Below are 19,169 nucleotides of genomic sequence, written 5' to 3'. Positions count from 1 at the left end.
TATACCTGCTGTGCATGTTAGGGGTGGGGGTCAGAAAGTAAATGTTAATTGAACGTTCAAGACTGCTAACGCTGTTGCATTAACGAGGAAAAATTATATCCAAAGAGAATACTTCTATTGTCAATTATTCAATATGCTGTTGTGGTTTCAACTTGGTAAAGCTAGGATCCACCTGGCAAAAATACCAGCTGAAACTCTGGCGCAAACTTTCCGTGTCCATCCCAGTCTTTCAAATAAAGGTTTTTTAGAGCAAAAATGTTCACAGCAGAATAATGAATTGTTGCACTAATGACTGTGAATAAAAATTTTGAACAGAAGCCACAGCGGTGAACATAAACCACAATCTTAATTGTTTTCTTAAGACGGCATGAGCACGGGAACAAAATGAGACCGTGACATTGGCCTCGTTTTGAGCATATGACCGCATTGGGGAATTTCCCAGCTTGGCTGTTGAGGTGGGCAGACATTTTATGTGAAAATTGTCTCGGGGGTGTATTTTTTTTCTTGTCACTACTATATCGGTAAGTATTCCAATCATTATATTTTAAACTTTACAGCAGTGACGTAACCTGTGTAGTAGACTATTGCATTTAATTGCACTTTATGTACCATGGATATTCAATATTGTATGTAAACGGTACTTTCGCTTTCCTCTCAAGGGCGGCAAACATGGACGGTTACAGTTTTAAAACAAACTGACATTTTCTCTCAGAATTAAACGGGCTCTCACACCTGATATGCTTATCTTAGATAATGTGATATTTTTAGATTTTCTGTCAATGTTATCTTTTTTCAGAATTGAGAGTGATAAAATCCAACCAATCCTCAATACAGGTTGGTCCTCTATTTTTTCATTAATTAAGTTAAGGGGGGAGCTTTTACTAGGAGTATAATATAACTGTTGTAGCATTGTTGGACATTATGGTATATGTCTTCTGTTTTGCATTTTATATGAATACCATTATGTTTCAACACAGCAGTCATACTGTACTAGTACATGTATGTAAATACATGTAAATGTGCCTCAAAAATACCTGTAGAAAAGAGTGCTTGTTTAATTAAGACAATATTTGATCTACTTTTTAATCTCACACATGCTGTATGTACTTATAATATTATTAGTCCAAGAAGAAACTTTTCGCAATATTTCTTTGCATTTGCTGACAACAAGGACTTTTAAGTCCATATATATACTGTATTAACTTATGTTATTAAAATAACATAAGTTACTACAGTATATATATGGCTATGCAAATTTATGCATGTGTAGCATATTAAGTAATATATATTAGAAATATCGGTACATGTAGTCTTTTATCTGTATAAGGGGGGCATGATGGAAATAGCTAATTTATGATAAAATATCAACCAGTGTCTCTCAAATGCTGACAATAAAAAATTTAGAAAAGACCAAAACATATACCCGGCCAAAACTTGGAACTTGTGAACATGTAATATAATAATTGTGCTGTGACAGCCTTTGAGGATGTGCAAAAGTGGTTTTTTCATTTCTTTAAACTTTTCTTCTTTTTTTTTTTTTTTTTTTTTTTTTGTTATTTTAGCCATTTTTTTTCTTTCTTTTACATTAATGGTGTTGTTGTGTTTGTTTTCATTTATGTGAAAAAAGAACTTGGTGAAATATCTCTGTACTGCTGTTACAGTAACAACAGCTAATTAAAAGCTGCTTATCTCTGCTTGATGTTGAGTTGTTTTGGAAGTGAAAAATAATGTCATTGCTGTCAAATATCTATGCTAGAGTACAATGGAAGACTAATAACCTAATAAATAATGTATGCTTTTTTTGGTCCCATTTCAGTGATGACAACCAAACATGGCTAAAGTGAAAACACGGCAGTTTGTTGTATTGGATATTCCAGAGGGAGTGAAGTCCAAGGATTTGAAAGATGCTTTAGCATCTGCTATTAATGATAACGTCTCTGTTGAATTCTTTAGTCAACTTGTGGGCAGAGCTGAACTAACCACAGAATCCTTTCATTCAATAGGTTTGTTTTCATTCCATTTGAAGACAAAATTCATATAATCTTGAAATCAGAAAGAAAGTAATTTTATCAAAGATGCACAAACAGTCTGAAAGTTTATTTGTCCTGTGATTTATTAATTATTTATGTACTTGTCTAGAGGTTCATTTGTCTCACCATCATTAATCCAAAGGTTGATAGTTCTGAAGAAGGTATTAGTAGAAAAATTATTAATAATTAAAAAAATTGCTCCTATGGTTTGAAGGCACTTTCTTCAAAAGGTTATTGTAAGAGAGAACAATCTATTAAAGAAACATTAAAAAGGTAAAAAGTTCAAATGAGTGATATACACTGAAGTTTCGGAATGTCAAGATTCACCCATTTCATCAGATGTAAAGAATACACATTATTTATGGTTTCATGTTCTTGCAAATTTCAGCTTATATTTGTCTAAAACTTGGAGAGCAAACTGTCACCTTTCAACCCCAGGTTAGTATTAAGAGATTCTTTGTCTTGTATTTTTCACATTCAAGCATTATTTAAATTTATTATAGTTGAATTAAGCTTACACTTTAAATTTATTTTATTACCGCATATGCAAAATTATCACACTGACTTTATGGCTTTTCAAAAATTATAGTTTAAAACATATGTATGTAAAACAAGTTGTGCAACCAAATTAAACATCAAATGATAATCATACAGTACACTTGTGCACAGTTTAATTTCATAAGTTTCTCTTTTTGTTAGATGTTTTTGAATTTCTTCTATTAGGTCTTTGGTCAGGCAACTGTGTCTGTTGAAGAGCCTGTGCTTGAGCTTTTATCTGATGCCCCCCTTAAAAAGAAGCTTGAAGAGTTGCATGTGGATATTGATGAGTGCTCCATCTCTGGAAGCCTATGTTCATTGCAAGAAGCTGAACGCATAATCCTGCGTCATTTAATGGAACCACAGTCTGCAATGAATAATGGCTATCAGCAGGGTGCGCCCAACCATCTTGATGATGATGATGATGATGATGAAATTGAAACAAGTACAAAAGAAACTGTGAGTGGAAAGATGAAGCCTATGCGTAAAACACCTGAGGTGAAGCGAAATCTCACGGATGTCAATTCTGAGAAAAACTTTAAACTGAAGAAAGAAAACCATAAGTCCACAGAAAAAAGCAGAAAGCCAATGAAGGCATCCCCTCGAGCAGAAGGCAATATTGAATCTTCAAGTCAAGATGGTGGTTTAAGTTCTAGTGAGAGTACTCACTCGCAGGGAGCAAGATACATGCCTGACAAATATTCAGATTCCTCCGTAAGAGATAAAAAAGATGGCAGTTACATGGAGTCAGCAGGGCTGAATTCAAAAACTAATTTGTCGTTGCACACTCAAGGGGAGGAATACCAGTCACTGGGTAATGAGGGGAAGACACAGATGCGCAGAGGTCAAGTTACAGGCATGGGCTATGATCATCTTGATCATGATAGGTACAACAGTGACCACTTTTCAGGTATTGGTGAAAATAGTGCAGAAGTTGCAATTGCCCCTTCGTATTATGGGGCCACAGCAGCATCAGAGGATGAGCATCTTTATGGTGTAAAAGATGATGAAACAGGTCAGAAAACCAGAACTACCAAATCCAGAATGACAGAAGAAAATGGCAGTCTTGGGTTCTTAGGTGCTATAGGACCTCTGGATAAGGATTTGGTAGATTGGGTGCTTGAGAGGCGAAAACAAGAGATGACAAAATTTATGGATGAGCATGGGATCCAACTGCAGTTTGAGGATGAGAGTCAAGGGAGGGTTTTGGCCAACATTTTTTGTCCACACGCTAGTAGTGGATGTAATCCAAAAACAGTGATTGATAAACTAACTGCATTATTCCAGGGAGTCTACAGAGTAGATTTTTATGGTCCTCATGTTTCAAGTAAATCAATGGGCAGCTTAGTCTCAAAAGCTAAAAGCATTTGTTCAACAGTCACCATGAAAGTTGAAAATGATATGTTGTCTTTGATTGGCCAAAAAGATGATGTTCAGAGGACTCATAAGGAGCTGTCTCAAGATATAATTAAATTTGGATATCCACTAGAATCCTCAGGAATCAAGCCCTTTGATGTACCAACCACTGGAGATGAGAAACTCCCTAAGGCCATGCTTAATTCAGATCTACCAAATAAAGTTTCAACAACAAGTCCTGTTGAAGCTAGTCAAGACCAAATTCCCCTTGACAAAGATATTTGGGATTATCTTAAAGCTTTCTGTGAGGACAAGCTTAAAGATATATGTTCCAAGTACAAAGTTTCATTTCAAGTTGTTACAGCTGGTGACTCATATATGCTTCACCTGGTCAGTAAGAGAAGGCAACAGGTTCCCAATGCTGCATTTGATGAAGTAGTATCACTTTATCAAAAGTTATTTGGACGATTGAAAAAAGAAGTGGTAAATTTAGAAGGTTCCCAGAATTCAAAGAAATACGTAAACATTTTGACAGCCAAAAAGAAGTTTTCAAAGGTTTTGTTTGTGGATGGGGGCTCAAAAAAACTCACATTACTTGGACCTGCCAGTGAAATTTTTAAAGCAAGCTCATGGTTAAGAAACCAACTAGGTCTTATATCTCAAAGACCGAGTTCACTTAACAGAAGGAAACGAAGAGAGTTGAGTCCAGAGAGTAGTAGGCCAGCAACACACCCTGAAAATAGTGGTTCAAGAGGCAGGCAGTCTAGAAGGGACAGCCACAGTTGTAATGCCAAGAGACACACATTTTACACCAATGAAGGCATCACATTAGTTGTCTATAAAGGAGATATCACAAAGGACGATGCTGATGTAATAGTCAGTGCTGCCAATAACCTATTGAACAATTCCGTAGGTGTAGCAGGGGCCATCTCCAAAGCTGCAGGTGGAAGTATGTCAAAACTGGAAAGGGAGTGTCTGAGCCATATAAGCAAGTATGGTCAATTACAAACTGGGAGGGCTATGCATACCAGTGCTGGGGGACAGCTTCTCTGTAGGAAAGTCATTCATGCAGTGGGCCCTATGTACACAAGGAGTGGCAAGCAGTTTCAATCAGATTTGTATGGGACCTTCTTGGAGGTCCTAAAATATGCTGACAAATTTCTTTCAGCACATTCTGTGGCCATACCATTGATAAGTTCAGGTGCGTATCATCTTCATTAGACATAATAATTCCTTCTTTTGTGCACTGAGGTCACCCTGAGCTTCAGAGATAACTTGACACTAACCTCTTCACAATAGCCTATCTTCATCGTGTCAAGTTACCTCTGACCACATTCGATTGCCCCCGCCGCCCGCCAATCAAATTTAAAGCCCGCACTCAATGACTCATTGAACGATCTAGCCAATGAACGCGAACGAGTCAAAGCGTGCTTTGTTCAAATCCGGACCAATCAAAGATAAGGCTGAATATCAGGGACTTGCCGTAACCTGTGGGCAGCACGCAAAATACATCATCCCTCAGTAGATAATGATGCAGGGCCTCAAACTGCTCTGGTTTCAATTCCGATATACTCATATTTTGCAAAGAATCAAGAGATAACTTAACACATTATTTTACGTAGTCACTCGTAGGAGACGCCATGCTTTCTTTGTGTATGGTTATGCACTCGGAACTACTCGGATGTCTCCACACTCGACAATAACTTTGTTGTTAGTATGGAGCTTGCGGAATCAGCCGAGGATTACCGATTGACGGTCAACCAATCAGCGTTTTCACCAAACTTTGGTGAAAAATTTTGAAACTTGGATTCGATTGGCTTATATAAACTAGGTCAAACTATTTTCGTCAGAGGTAACTTGACACGATGAAGATAGGCTATTGTGAAGAGGTTAGTGTCAAGTTATCTCTGAAGCTCAGGGTGACTGAGGTGCTAGCTTACCTGAATGTTTCCATGAGGCAATTTTTATTAGTCAGTTTTAGCCGTTTTGATTACAATTAAGATGCAGGAAACTAGAAATGAAGATATTAGTACTCACTACTACTGTGACAGTAATGTTCTGTCTTTTTCAGTGGGAAAAATTATAAATTTTACAGATACTGTATTTTTTTAAAAAATAAAATCATATGTATTGAGTGTAAGCAACAAAATTCAAAAGCAGACTACCTATAGTAAAAGTACCACAAATGCTACACAGAAATAATTTTTTACTGATATCAAATTATGTATCTGAAAGCTTATTAATTTTTCCCATTGAAAAGATCCAGTCATTACTGTAACAAGTAAGATTTAGAAGAGGGGGGATCTAGGTTATGAAGAAGGTATTTATGACAGTACTTTTATTCCCTGTTCCATTGTGATTTTTGTTTAACTCATTTTCCCAAATCTGATACACTTGTTCATTTTGGTCAAAAATTGGATTTTCCTGGGGGAAACCATTTCCCCATACTTACTTTTTATGTACAGACACAGATGTGTCTGTACATATAGCCATCATCTGCGTCTGTCGTCGCCGTCGCCGTCGTCGCCGTCGCCGCCGTCGCCGTCGCCGTGCACTTTTACCGATAACACGATAAGTGGAAAACCATTTTGCCTTTTGATTTGAAACTTGCAGAACTGATGAATATTCATAATACGCAGGTCAAGTTCGAAAATCAGCATGATCGGGTCACTCTTAGGGAATTTATGCTGTTTTTTCACTTTTTTCAACATATATGCAGCATCAATAACACAATAAGTGGAAAACCATTTTACCCTTTGGCTTGAAACTTACAGAACTGATGAATATTCATAATATGCAGGTCAAGTTCGAAAATCGGCATGATTGGGCCATTTTTAGGGAATTTATGCTGTTTTTTCACTTTTTCAGCATATATGCAGCACCGATAACACGATAAGTGGAAAACCATTTTACCTTTTGGCTTGAAACTTACAGAACTGATGAAAATTCTTAATACGCAGGTCAAGTTCGAAAATCAGCATGATTGGGCCATTTTTAGGGAATTTATGCTGTTTTTTCACTTTTTTCAGCATATATGCAGCACCGATAACACGATAAGTGGAAAACCATTTTACCTTTTGGCTTGAAACTTACAGAACTGATGAATATTCATAATACGCAGGTCAAGTTCGAAAAACAGCATGATTGGGTCATTTTTTAGGGAATTTATGCTGTTTTTTCACTTTTTTCAGCATATATGCAGCACCGATAACACGATAAGTGGAAAACCATTTTACCTTTTGGCTTGAAACTTACAGAACTGATGAATATTTATAATACGCAGGTCAAGTTTGAAAATCAGCTTTATCGGGTCATTTTTATGGAAGTTATGCTATTTTTTCATTTTTTTAGCATATATGCAACACTGATACACGATAAGTGAAAAACTGTTTTACCTTTTGGCTTGAAACTTACAGAACTGATGAATATTCATATTACATAGGCAAAGTTTGAAAATCAGCGTGATCGGACCAATTTTATGGAAGTTATGCTGTTTTTTTTCACTTTTTTCAGCATGTATGCAATACCGCTAACGCATTTCAAGAAAAATCAATTGGCCAATTGTCTTGAAATTTACAGGGGAGATCAGTCTTACTGAAATACAGATGGAGTTTGAAAATGGTTCAGTTTTGGTGAAGTTATGCCTTTTTTTGTATATAAGTGTTTTTTTTTTTCCTTTGATTTAATTCTTAGGCATGTTAAGAATCTCCTCTGTGAACTAATTAAATATGTAAAGGTGTTCTTTTGACATTTTCTGCATCTTAACAATATTGTTAGTTGATTATATAAAAAAGATGGTTAACCTGTTATTGTGTATTATATAACAAAGTGTCAAAAATGGAAATAATAATAAACTCATATCTTTACAGTTTGTCAGATTCAATCATTCACCATGTTCAGAATCTCAGAATGGAGCAAAATGGCAATTTAAAATTGTTCTATTGATATTTTTCCTATGACAGCAATTTTCTTAGTTGTTCATTTAAAAATGACAGTAAATTGATTATTTTGTTATATGAAAAAAAGATGTTGAAAATGGAAAGAAAATCAATTCAATACAGTTATCTTTTGTTTACATTTTAGCATTTTGAAAGTGTGACTCTGAACTTCCATGGCCTTGAAGACATTTCCATGTCACATTTTCTGTAAATCCATGATACTTTTATTTTATTATTAAAAATTAATGGTCATTATATTATATTGCATAAAAGTTGAAGAAAACCCTAATTTTGGAAATGGCTGCCGGAATGACCATTAAGGAAAAACCATGTTACTTATGATACTCAAACTTACTGAAAAGTTTCGTAAGACTGATGTGCAGTTTGTGTTGGAAAATCAGTGTGATTGTTTTCCGTTTTGGAAGCAATGTAGCTCTATAGAGTGCTATATGGGGCTACTGTGTATGGATGGTGGTAATTGCCCCTTGGGATAGTCACAAGCTAAATTCAGAGCTATAAAATCATTTGCCTAATTGATTTCCAAGTGCCCATTAAATAAGATTACATAAAACACACGCTGAGACTTCCCAGTAAAGTCCCATAGGTTAAGCTCTCTTAACTGTGTCACATAATTAGGAATCTATGATAATTATGCAGGTAAATGTTGTTTAATATTGCAAATAAGTTAACAAAACAAAACAAAAAAATAGATGAATAACAGTGTCTTATTATCCTCAAACACATTGGGGTTATTCATATCATGTTATTACAGCAAGATTAAAAGTTTGAATAGTAGCTTTAATGGGATATTTTTGTGTTTTCTTTTTAATTTTTTTTTTCAAACACTGGCATTTTCAGCTCCCATCCACCTGAAGCTCTTCACATTTTCTGTATTTCCACATAAGCAGTTGCATTGGTTTTTATGTCTTTAAACATTATGTAATATTATTTTATGCACTGTCATCATTATTTAGATATTGGGATTTTCATTACTAGTATGTGAATTTGGTCCTGAAACTGTAATCTTATTGCAGGGGTGGATTGAGGCCATCTTCTGGGTCTTTCAGATTTTAAAGTTCACATTGATGGGCATCTCTTTTTTCTGTTGGAAGACCATCAAAAATGTAGGATGGATCAACAAAGATAATTTGGAATACTGTCAGAAAATATCTCTGGATCAGCTCCTGTTATTGACGATGTCACCTGTTGTGCATGATTAAATTTCAGCGTTGATTGACAGTGCTATTGTAGGCATCAAAATTGACAAAATGAACCATTTTCTGCATTTTTATTTTGTGTTTTTGTCTGTACATTTGACAGCTTTGCTGCCTTGTTTTTTTTGCCATCTATGGAGATAACATGGTCTTGTAGCAAGCACAGATTCCAAAATAATTGCAATAACCACCTATTTGGTAGAAAAATAGATACTTATATTTCTATGAGTTGTTTACAAATTGAATGTATTTATTGTAAAATATGGATCTCATACAAAGAGTTGTTATTCCTTTAACACCCATGGCTGTAGCAATTTTTGATCAAATATTATTATTATTATTATTATTATTTTAAATCAGTAATTTATTTCAAACTGGAGAGGTTTTTTTTCTATTTCCCTCTTTGCAGGAATATCTGGAATGCCAGTAGATGACTGTGCCTCATCACTTGCCCTAGCCATTCATTCTTTTAGCCAACAAAGAGGTCCTAAAGCACTCAAGGAGATACGATTGGTAAACATCAGTGATAAAGCTGTTGCAGCCATACAGGCAGCCTTTAATGCCATATTTCTCACAGATATTTCTACAAATGAAACCAAGAGCTCTGGAAGTGATACCACTAAATATGATGGGAGAAGTGCTCAAAGAGAGCCTCCCAGAAAAGTTGTGGAAGATGAAGTAGCAGCTGCAGCTGCAAATCCTGGATCAGTGACAGCTACCAAATACTGGGATGAAGGAAGTAGAGCTCAGCAGAATGGATTAACCAACAAGAGTAAAGATCACTTCTCCAAAAATTCTCTGCTGACTGACAGAAGTGATACGTATAGGTCACCAGTGGAGCATGAGAGAGTTGTAGCTAGGGATACTGCCAGTTCAATGCCAGAGAGTGGATATATTTTCAAGAAGGCTCATTACACAGGTGCACACCCACAGCAGCATGATGTTACAGATGATAGGTATTACCCAAGTCATGATTCAACTTCTTCAAGGAAGTCCACTTGTGCACAGTGTAAACGGAGTGTTTACAGTCAGAGACATATTTTCGACCACTGTGGCCACATATTTTGCACTTACTGTTTTACACATAATAGATTACTAAAATGTCCTGTATGTTCTCAAAAACTTGAGCTGTCAAATGCGACCTCAAAAAGGCATGACTCTGCACAACAGCCTCTTAACACAGGGTCAATCACACCAGTTAGCCAGGCAACACAACATATAACAGACATATCATCTGTGACAAGTAGAGGTGTGTCAGGGGGTATGACACAACATCTTGAAGTTGGCGACAGTGACGACAACTGTGCTATCTGTATGTGTGACAAAGACAATCCCAAAACTTTGCCCATTTGCAAGCATAGTTTTTGTACAAGCTGTATTGATGAGTACTTCAAGTGTGGTAAACCAGTGTGCCCAGTGTGTGGAGTCATCTATGGCGTAATCCAAGGAGACCAACCAAGTGATGGAAAGATGACATGGGAACTTGACAGAAGTGTTCAACTTCCTGGCTGTGACAGGCGAGGGGCTTACGTCATCACCTACACATTCCCCTCTGGCATTCAAAAGGTTAGTCAAATGAAAACATCAAATCAAGTCGACTTTTAGGTGGATGCCCTCCCCAGTTTGTTTTAGTTATTGCCAGAGAATATTAAATATTTGCATTCATATTATTTTGCAAAATATAAACGGATTTGTGACTTGTCAACTTGTTATTGTCAAATGGGTGTTTTCAAAGATATTCATTTATGTGGAAGAGTTAGCTTTGCTTTGGTGAATGAAAGATGGGGATGAAGTATTGCTAAGGCACATTTTGGGATATGCAATTGTTGGCACAACATACGAGTCAAAGTCAACAAACTGGTTTGTTTTTTTATGTACAGACACAGATGTGTCTGTACATATTGCCATCATCTGCGTCTGTCGTCGCCGTCGCCGTCGCCGTCGCCGTGCACTTTTACCGATAACACGATAAGTGGAAAACCATTTTGCCTTTTGATTTGAAACTAGCAGAACTGCTGAATATTCATAATATGCAGTTCAAGTTCGAAAATCAGCATGATCGGGTCACTCTTAGGGAATTTATGCTGTTTTTTCACTTTTTTCAACATATATGCAGCACCGATAACACGATAAGTGGAAAACCATTGTACCTTTTGGCTTGAAACTTACAGTACTGATGAATATTCATAATACGCAGGTCGAGTTCGAAAATCAACATGATCGGGTCACTTATAGGGAATTTATGCTGTTTTTTCACTTTTTTCAGCATATATGCAGCACCGATAACACGATAAGTGGAAAACCATTTTACCTTTTGGCTTGAAACTTACAGAACTGATGAATATACATAATACGCAGGTCAAGTTCGAAAATCAGCGTGATTGGGTCATTTTTAGTGAATTTAGGCTATTTTTTCTCTTTTTTCAGCATATATGCAGCACCGATAACACCGTAAATGGAAAACCATTTGACCTTTTGGCTTGAAACCTACAGAACTGATGAATATTCATAATACGCAGGTCAAGTTCGAAAATCAGCATGATTGGGTCATTTTTAGTGAATTTAGGCTATTTTTTCACTTTTTTTCAGCATTTTTGCAACACTGATAACACAATAAATGAAGAGCTGTTTTACCCTTTGGCTTGAAACTTACAGAACTGATAAATATTCATAATACGCAGGTCAAGTTCGAAAATCAGCACGATCGGGTCACTTATAGGGAATTTATGCTGTTTTTTTTTCACTTTTTTCAGTATATATGCAACACTGATAACACAATATAAGAAAAACAGATTGGCCAATTGTCATTATACTCACAGGAGGGGCCAATCTTACTAAAACGCAGGTTGAGTTTGAAAATCAGCATAATCAGTCCATTATTTTAAAAGGTAATGCTGTTTTTTCACATTTCCTCACATTCAATTCTTAGGCATGTTAACAGTCTCATTATTGAACTAATAAGATACGTAAATGTGTTTGTTTGGCATTTCCTGCATCTTTACAACATTGTTAGTTGATTTTGTAAAAATGATGGTAAACTTGTTATCATGTATTGTGTAATAGAGTTTCAAAAATGAAAGTAAACTCATATCATTGCAGTTTGTCAGATTCAATCATTCACTATGTTCAGAATCTCAGAATGGAGGAAATTGGACATTTAACATTGTTCTATTGATATTTTTCCCATCTCATCAATTTTCTTAGTTGATCATATAAAAATGGCAGTAAACTGTTAATGTTGTTTTATGTTAAAAAATTGTTAAAAATGGGGGAAAAAAAACCAATTTCAGAACAGTGCTGTCTTGTTTACATTTTGGCATTTTCAAGGTGTGACTTTGAAGTTCCATGGGCCTGAAGACCTTTGCTAGTCACATTTTCTGAATATCCATGATACTAATATTTTATTATTAAAAAGTGTCAAAATGGAAATAAACTCATATCATTGCAGTTTGTCAGATGCATTCATCCACTATGTTCAGAATCTCAGAATGGAGGAAGTTGGGCATTTAAAACTGTTCTATTGATACTTTTCCCATCTCATCAATTTTCTTCATTGGTCATATAAAAATGGCAGTAAACTGTTTATTTTGTTTTATGTTTAAAAAGTGTTAAAAATGGAAATAAACCCATTTCAGAACAGTGCTGTATTGTTTACATTTTGGCATTTTCAATATGTGACTTTGAAGTTCCATGGGCCTGAAGGCTTTTGCTAGTCACATTTTCTGAATAACCATGATACTAATATTTTATAATTAAAAATTGATGGTCATTATGCTGTAAAACATTAGGTAATATTGCATGAAAATTTGAAGAAACCCCTATTTTGGGCACTGCTCCCATGATGACCATTTAACAAAAATCATGTCACTTACTGTTCTCAAACTTACAGGAAAGAAACATGGGACTAAAATACAGCTCCAGTAGGCAATGCAGTCTGTTTGGTAAATTTTTCTGGCAATTAAACAGTTTTTTGTGAAAATTTAATTTTTCACTTATTGGCATTTTCAAGGTGTGACTTTGAAGTTCCATGATCCTGAAGACCTTTGCTTGTCACATTTCCTGAATATCCGTGATACTAATATTTTATAATTAAAAATTGATGGTCATTATGCTGTTAAACATTATGTAATGTTGCATCAAAATTTGAAGAAACCCCTATTTTGGGCACTGCTCCCATGATGACCATTTAACAAAAATCATGTCAATTACTGTTCTCAAACTTACAGGAAAGAAACATGGGTCTAAAATACAGCTTCAGTATGCAATGCAGTCTGTTTGGTAAATTTTTCTGGCAATTAAACAGTTTTTTGTGAAAATTTAATTTTTCACATATTGGCATTTCCAAGGTGCGACTTAGAACCTCCACGGGCTTGAAGACCCGTGCTAGTCACATTTTGTGAAAATCCATGACACTTATATTTTATTATTAAAAATCGATGGTCATTATGCTGTTAAGCATTATGTAATGTTGCATCAAAATAGAAGAAAACACAATTTTTGGTGCTGCTGCCTTGATGACCATTATGGAAAAACCGTGTTACTTATGACTGTCAAACTTTCAAAAAAGAAACACAGGACTAAAATGCAGCCTGAGTTAGAAAAGCAGTCTAATTGGCTTCTTTTTCTGGAAGTTATACATTTTAGTGTTATATTCATTATCTTTTTTGGCATATTCATTGTGGGACTCGGAGCTCCCATGGACATGAAGCCAAATGGTAATCATATTTTCTACATGTCCATCCTATTTATAGTCAATAAACAAAAATTGGTGATAATTATTCTCTAATTTATTATGTATTGTTACATCAAAATTGACAATCTTTTTGCACTGCTACTGCAAACATTATGAAAAGAAAACTGTGCTACTTATTATAATTTTAAACTTACAAGTACGATTTTTAGGATTGGCCTTCAGCTCATGAGAAAACCAGCTCTATTGGATTATCATGTTTATTGTATTTATGCATTTTTTGTGAAATTTTCATTTTTCTCATTCTGGCACTTTCTAAGTATAAACTTGAACTCTGATGGGTCTGAAGCCTTATGCTTTTACTTTCGTCTGTGTTACCTGTTGTGCATAAGTTGATGTTGACTGTGCAGTTAAACATAATGTATTATTGCATCAGGATTGGTAGTCTCCTATTTTGGGCATTATGGTTTTGTGCTTTTCTTAAGGTGTGACTTATGGGCCTGAAGACCTTTGAGTGGGTCAGTCTGTAAATTACCCTTGGGTATCACTAGATTAATTTCAGAGTTATAAAGTCATTTGCTTTAATAGGCCATTAAATTAGATTACGTAAAGCACACTTGTTGATATTTCCCTGTAAACTCCCAAAGGTAAAGCTCTCTGCTAGATTAATAATAAGGAAGCAGTGATAATTATGCAGGTAAATTTTGTTTAATATTGCAAATAAGTTTGAAATATATATATATATATATATATATATATATATATATATATATAACTGGAAGATTAAAAGTTTGAATAGCAGCTTCATTAGAATTATATTTACCTCAAGCTCTGCCAAGGAGGTTATATTTTCACCCCTGTTTGTCTGTCATCCACATAACACAAAAAGTTATGGACTGATTTTGCAGAAATTTTCAGGAACTGTCGGAAGTGGGCCAAAGAGGACAATGATTAATTTTTGGTGGTGGTCCGGATCAATAATCAATCAATTATCACTAATAATCAACAATTGCTGCCTTGGCAGAGGTCTGCACTCTCAAAGTGCTTTTCTAGTTTTGTTGTTTTCCTTTATAATTTTTTCTCAAACACTTGCATTTGTGACTTTTAGCCCCAGGCAGGCTGTCATCTGCCTGGGGCTCTGCACATTTTCTGTATTTCTACATAAGCAGTTATATTGTTTTTTATGTCTTTAAACATTATGTAATATTATTTTATGCACTGTCATCATTTTTCAAATATTGAGACTTTCATAATGTGAATTTGAACTCTCATGGTCCTGAAACTGTAATCTTATTGAAGGGGTGGATTGAGACCATCTTCTGGGTCTTCCGGAAGACAGTCAGGTTATTAGTTTATATTGACTGGTATCTATTTTTTTCTGTTGGAACACCATCAAAATGGAGGATGGATCAACATAGATACTTTGTAATACTGTCAGAAAATATCTCTGGGTCCGCTCCTGTTATTGACCATGTTACCTATTGTGCAAGATTAAAATTCAGTGTTGACTGACAGTGCTATTATAAGCATTATTTATTATTGCATCAAAATTGACAAAATGACCTTTTTTGCATCTTTATTTTCTGTTTTTTGTCTGTACATTTGACAGCTTTGCTGCCTTGTTTAATTTTATTAATAGGGACATCATCCAAACCCAGGACAGCGCTATAAGGGCATACTGCGTCAAGCATATCTTCCTCATAACAAAGAAGGAAGAGAGATCCTGCGTTTGCTGGAAAAAGCTTTTGATGCAAAGGTGATGTTCACCATAGGACATTCCAGAACAACAGGAAGAGAAGGAGTGATAACGTGGAATGACATCCATCATAAAACTAGCATATCAGGAGGGCCCACTAAGTAAGTGGTATTGCATGGGTTTAAATTGAATAATGATATATTCCTTCTAGCCACAAGAATTAAATTGTTTTGAAATGCTCTTTAGAATGTGAGATTTCTTCTTTATCAGTAATAATGAAAAACCAATATTTACATGTTGTTCAAATGTACTAAGTAACTGTCTTGTAATGTTTTTTTCTAAGATAAATGGTAATATTTGTTTGTTCTTTTTTTCCTGTAGTTTTGGATATCCAGATCCTGGGTACCTTCAGCGGGTTAGGGAAGAACTAGCAGCTAAAGGGATCAAGTTGGATAATAACTCGTAATCAATTGAGAAACATGCAAATATATAATAAGAAATTCTTAAAATGAAAAGGGAGATTTCAATAAATAAGACTCTATAATGAATGCTTCTAGGAGGACATTTTTTATCAGTAAACGAGGAAAAATGTTTGTTTTATTTCATGTGTTGATGACAATATTGTGGAACACAATAGAAATTTATAAGTTTTTGATTAAGTTCATTATTTGATTAATTGTTTTTTGTGTGTGTTATACCAGGAAAGGTAACACCAGAGCATTTATCTATCAATTTTAAGAAATATAATGTGATTGAGTAATTGCATAGTTTGATATACATATATATAACAATGCCAATGATATTTAATGCTAATGATATTTTGAGTTTTATGTTGTCAGCTTGATTAAAGTACAGTGTATATAGTCCAGACTGTCCACAACTAGACTCTAGGACTTCTTAAACATTTTCACATATTTGTTATTAAACAATTATTTTTTTATTCTGTAAAATATATTTAAAAAAAAAACAATGTAAAGAATATACTACTGTCTTGAGAGCTTTTGCATTATAAATTGGAATTACATGTGTAGATGCAAGCAGGCATATCTGTCATTTTGTTTAATTGAATCTTGAGTGGTGTAAATAGCATAAGTTGATTCAACTTCTATTGAATTAGTATATTTGTAGAGTGGCATTCTTGGTGAAAAAAATCTAAAAATGTAGCAATGCATAAGGATTGAATTGTGTTAATTTCCTTTTCTCTTGGAAATGTTATGACCAAAATCATAAAATTGTAGTAAGAGATCTTTTGTATTTCTTATATCTAACACCTACAATCTGAGTTACTTATGCATTTCAACAGTGGCAGCAACAGCTTAGCATGTAATTATTCTTCTGGTAAACTTCAGACAGTGCCACTGGTTAAATATGTGATGATATTATGGAGTAACTAACAAATATCAACACTAGCAGATTCCATTTGTTTCTAATCTTCTTCCACAGCAAAACCACAAGGTTCAAGCCCATTTCCCTGTAAATATGTAAAAAGACAGGCCCAAAGCCAACAGAGGAGGTTCTTTTTCTGAAAAAGTGGACCTTTTACCATGAAACCAACATGTACCTAGATCAGCATTTATCCAGAGCTGACCTTTTTCAGCAAAAAGTGTGGTTAGTTCGAACACCCTCGAATCCCCCTGGCTACAGGCCTGCATAGATTTAATTATGTAAATCCAGTTTTTCTCTACTTGTCTACCTTTAAGTTATAACCAAGCATAGAGTATGTGTTTTATGTTTTATATGATCTTAGCTTTAAATTGATTTTGTCAAGCTGAGCACAGATTTATTTAAATTGCATTTGTGAGCGTTGTTAACTGGAAGTTGATTACAATAAAATAGAATTATTGTGTATACTGATTCGGAATGTAAAACGCTTTCCTTAATTTAGGGAAGAAGGCTTGTGTAATGAGAAAGATGGGTTATCCATTGATATGGATGCCACATGCATACAAAAAAAAAAGAAAATAAAAATTAAAGATTAGATTAATAACTTTTTAATTTGGATGAAGCCAAATTTATATTAAAATGTACATTGTTATTGCCTTGGCTTTTATGAAATAATAATATTTCCATCAAAGTAAATGATAAATGTTTTTGGATATTAATCATGAAGGATATTTGCTGGAAAGATTGTATTTCAGGGATAAAAATATGACTTTCAGACATTAGGAAAATGTTAGACTACCTTTAAAAGTACACAGAACAGTCTGCTAAACAAGGAAGCAAATCTTCCAAATGTACAGACAGAAAGCAGAAAACACTTATATGCAAAAAAGGCTACTGTCAATTTTGATACAATAATATATTATGCTTAAGTGCAAAGTCTACATTAAATTTTGAAAATAATGCACAACAGCTAATATTTATGTAAGTAAAACGTGTAACAAGCATAAGGCCATGACAGAATGAACCATGACAGTTCACACTGAAAATACCAGAATGAAAAAAAATTTAAATTTCACAAAAAAATTGGATAAATTAAAATATAATAAGCCAATAGAACTGGTTTTCTAATATCAGCTCTATATCAATCTTAAGATAATGTTCTTTAAAAAAAAAAATACTAAGGCGGGACTGTAACCAAATAGGGCTAAAATTATGTTTTTAAAAAATCAACAGTAAGTCTTTAAAGAAAAATCCTTGAACCCCTTTCGTAGTACTTTGTTCAAGTGTTGTAATTCTATAAAAAGAATGTTTATAGCTGTCCAGGTGCCTGAGAAAATCTGGTAACCAAAAATGTTTTTGCCCCAAAAATCCCAATATTACATCACATGATGAATTTGGAGCTGTGTTTCAAGCATAATTTGAAGTTTTGAAGATTAAATGAACAGGATTAAAAAAAGCGAAGAACATACCAAATATGATAAACTGTCCTGAAATTAGTATTTCCATTTAAGACACAGATTGAATCTGACAAATTGCAATTTTTGACACTTTTTACACGGGTCTAAAATTATTTTCATATAATCAACTAATAATATCGTTAAGATGCAGAAAATGTCAAAAAACACTGTCATATATCTGAGACTGCTAACATACATAAGAATTAAATCTGAGGATAATCCACAAAACAGTTCCACAAAAATAAACCAATCAAGCTAATTTTCAAACTTCCATCTTTCTGTTAATTAATTTGTCCTACAAGTTCCAAAGCAAGATATAACATGGTTTTTATTTTATTTGTATAACGGTGCTAGGGGTTTGCATTTATGTGTATAACGGTGAATCAAAAATAGTAGGGGATAATGGTTTAACTTCTGGAAAAATGGTCCCATCAAGCTGATTTTTGAACACGACCTGCATTTTATGAAAATTCATCAGTTGTTTATTTTTGAGAAACAAAAGGTAAAACAGTTTTTCACTTATCCACATAACACTTTAAGTGCACGATGAAGCTGACGTCATGGCCAACGTTGCCAATGGAGACGACAGATACAAGTGAAGATACAGACACATCTGTGAGTCTACATGAAAATCCCACCATTTCAATAGTTGGCTCTCTTTTTAGACTTTTTTTGTGTCTGTTATGTGTTGCATCTATCTCACGCTGATTTCACTTTTACTCAATGAAAGTCTGTATATGTGCCATCTTATATGTTAAGTTAAAAGTTTGACAAACTTTTGAAACAGCATTAGAAGAGGCATACATTCTTGTCACACTACATATTGTAATAATGCAATTATGTAGTGTAATAATAATATTTATGTAGC

General features: G+C 34.5%; 1 protein-coding gene across 1 annotated transcript; it reads left to right on the top strand.

The window, feature by feature from the left end:
• Window positions 1–309: 309 nt before the first annotated feature.
• Window positions 310–17,315, top strand: LOC106156570 (uncharacterized). Its single transcript, XM_087018629.1, has 8 exons — window positions 310–521; window positions 797–834; window positions 1,817–2,003; window positions 2,419–2,468; window positions 2,754–5,124; window positions 9,485–10,641; window positions 15,405–15,622; window positions 15,843–17,315. Exons 3-8 carry the CDS (start codon window positions 1,832–1,834, stop codon window positions 15,925–15,927), a joined length of 4,053 nt encoding a protein of 1,350 aa, XP_086874755.1. The 5' UTR covers window positions 310–521; window positions 797–834; window positions 1,817–1,831; the 3' UTR covers window positions 15,928–17,315.
• Window positions 17,316–19,169: the final 1,854 nt, after the last annotated feature.

Source organism: Lingula anatina, chromosome 1 (genome assembly GCF_051362555.1).
Source record: "Lingula anatina isolate TDL-2025a chromosome 1, LinAna3.0, whole genome shotgun sequence".
NCBI lineage: Eukaryota > Metazoa > Brachiopoda > Lingulata > Lingulida > Lingulidae > Lingula > Lingula anatina.
Note: the sequence above shows the minus strand (reverse complement) of the source record. Positions and strands in the feature narration are given on the sequence as shown.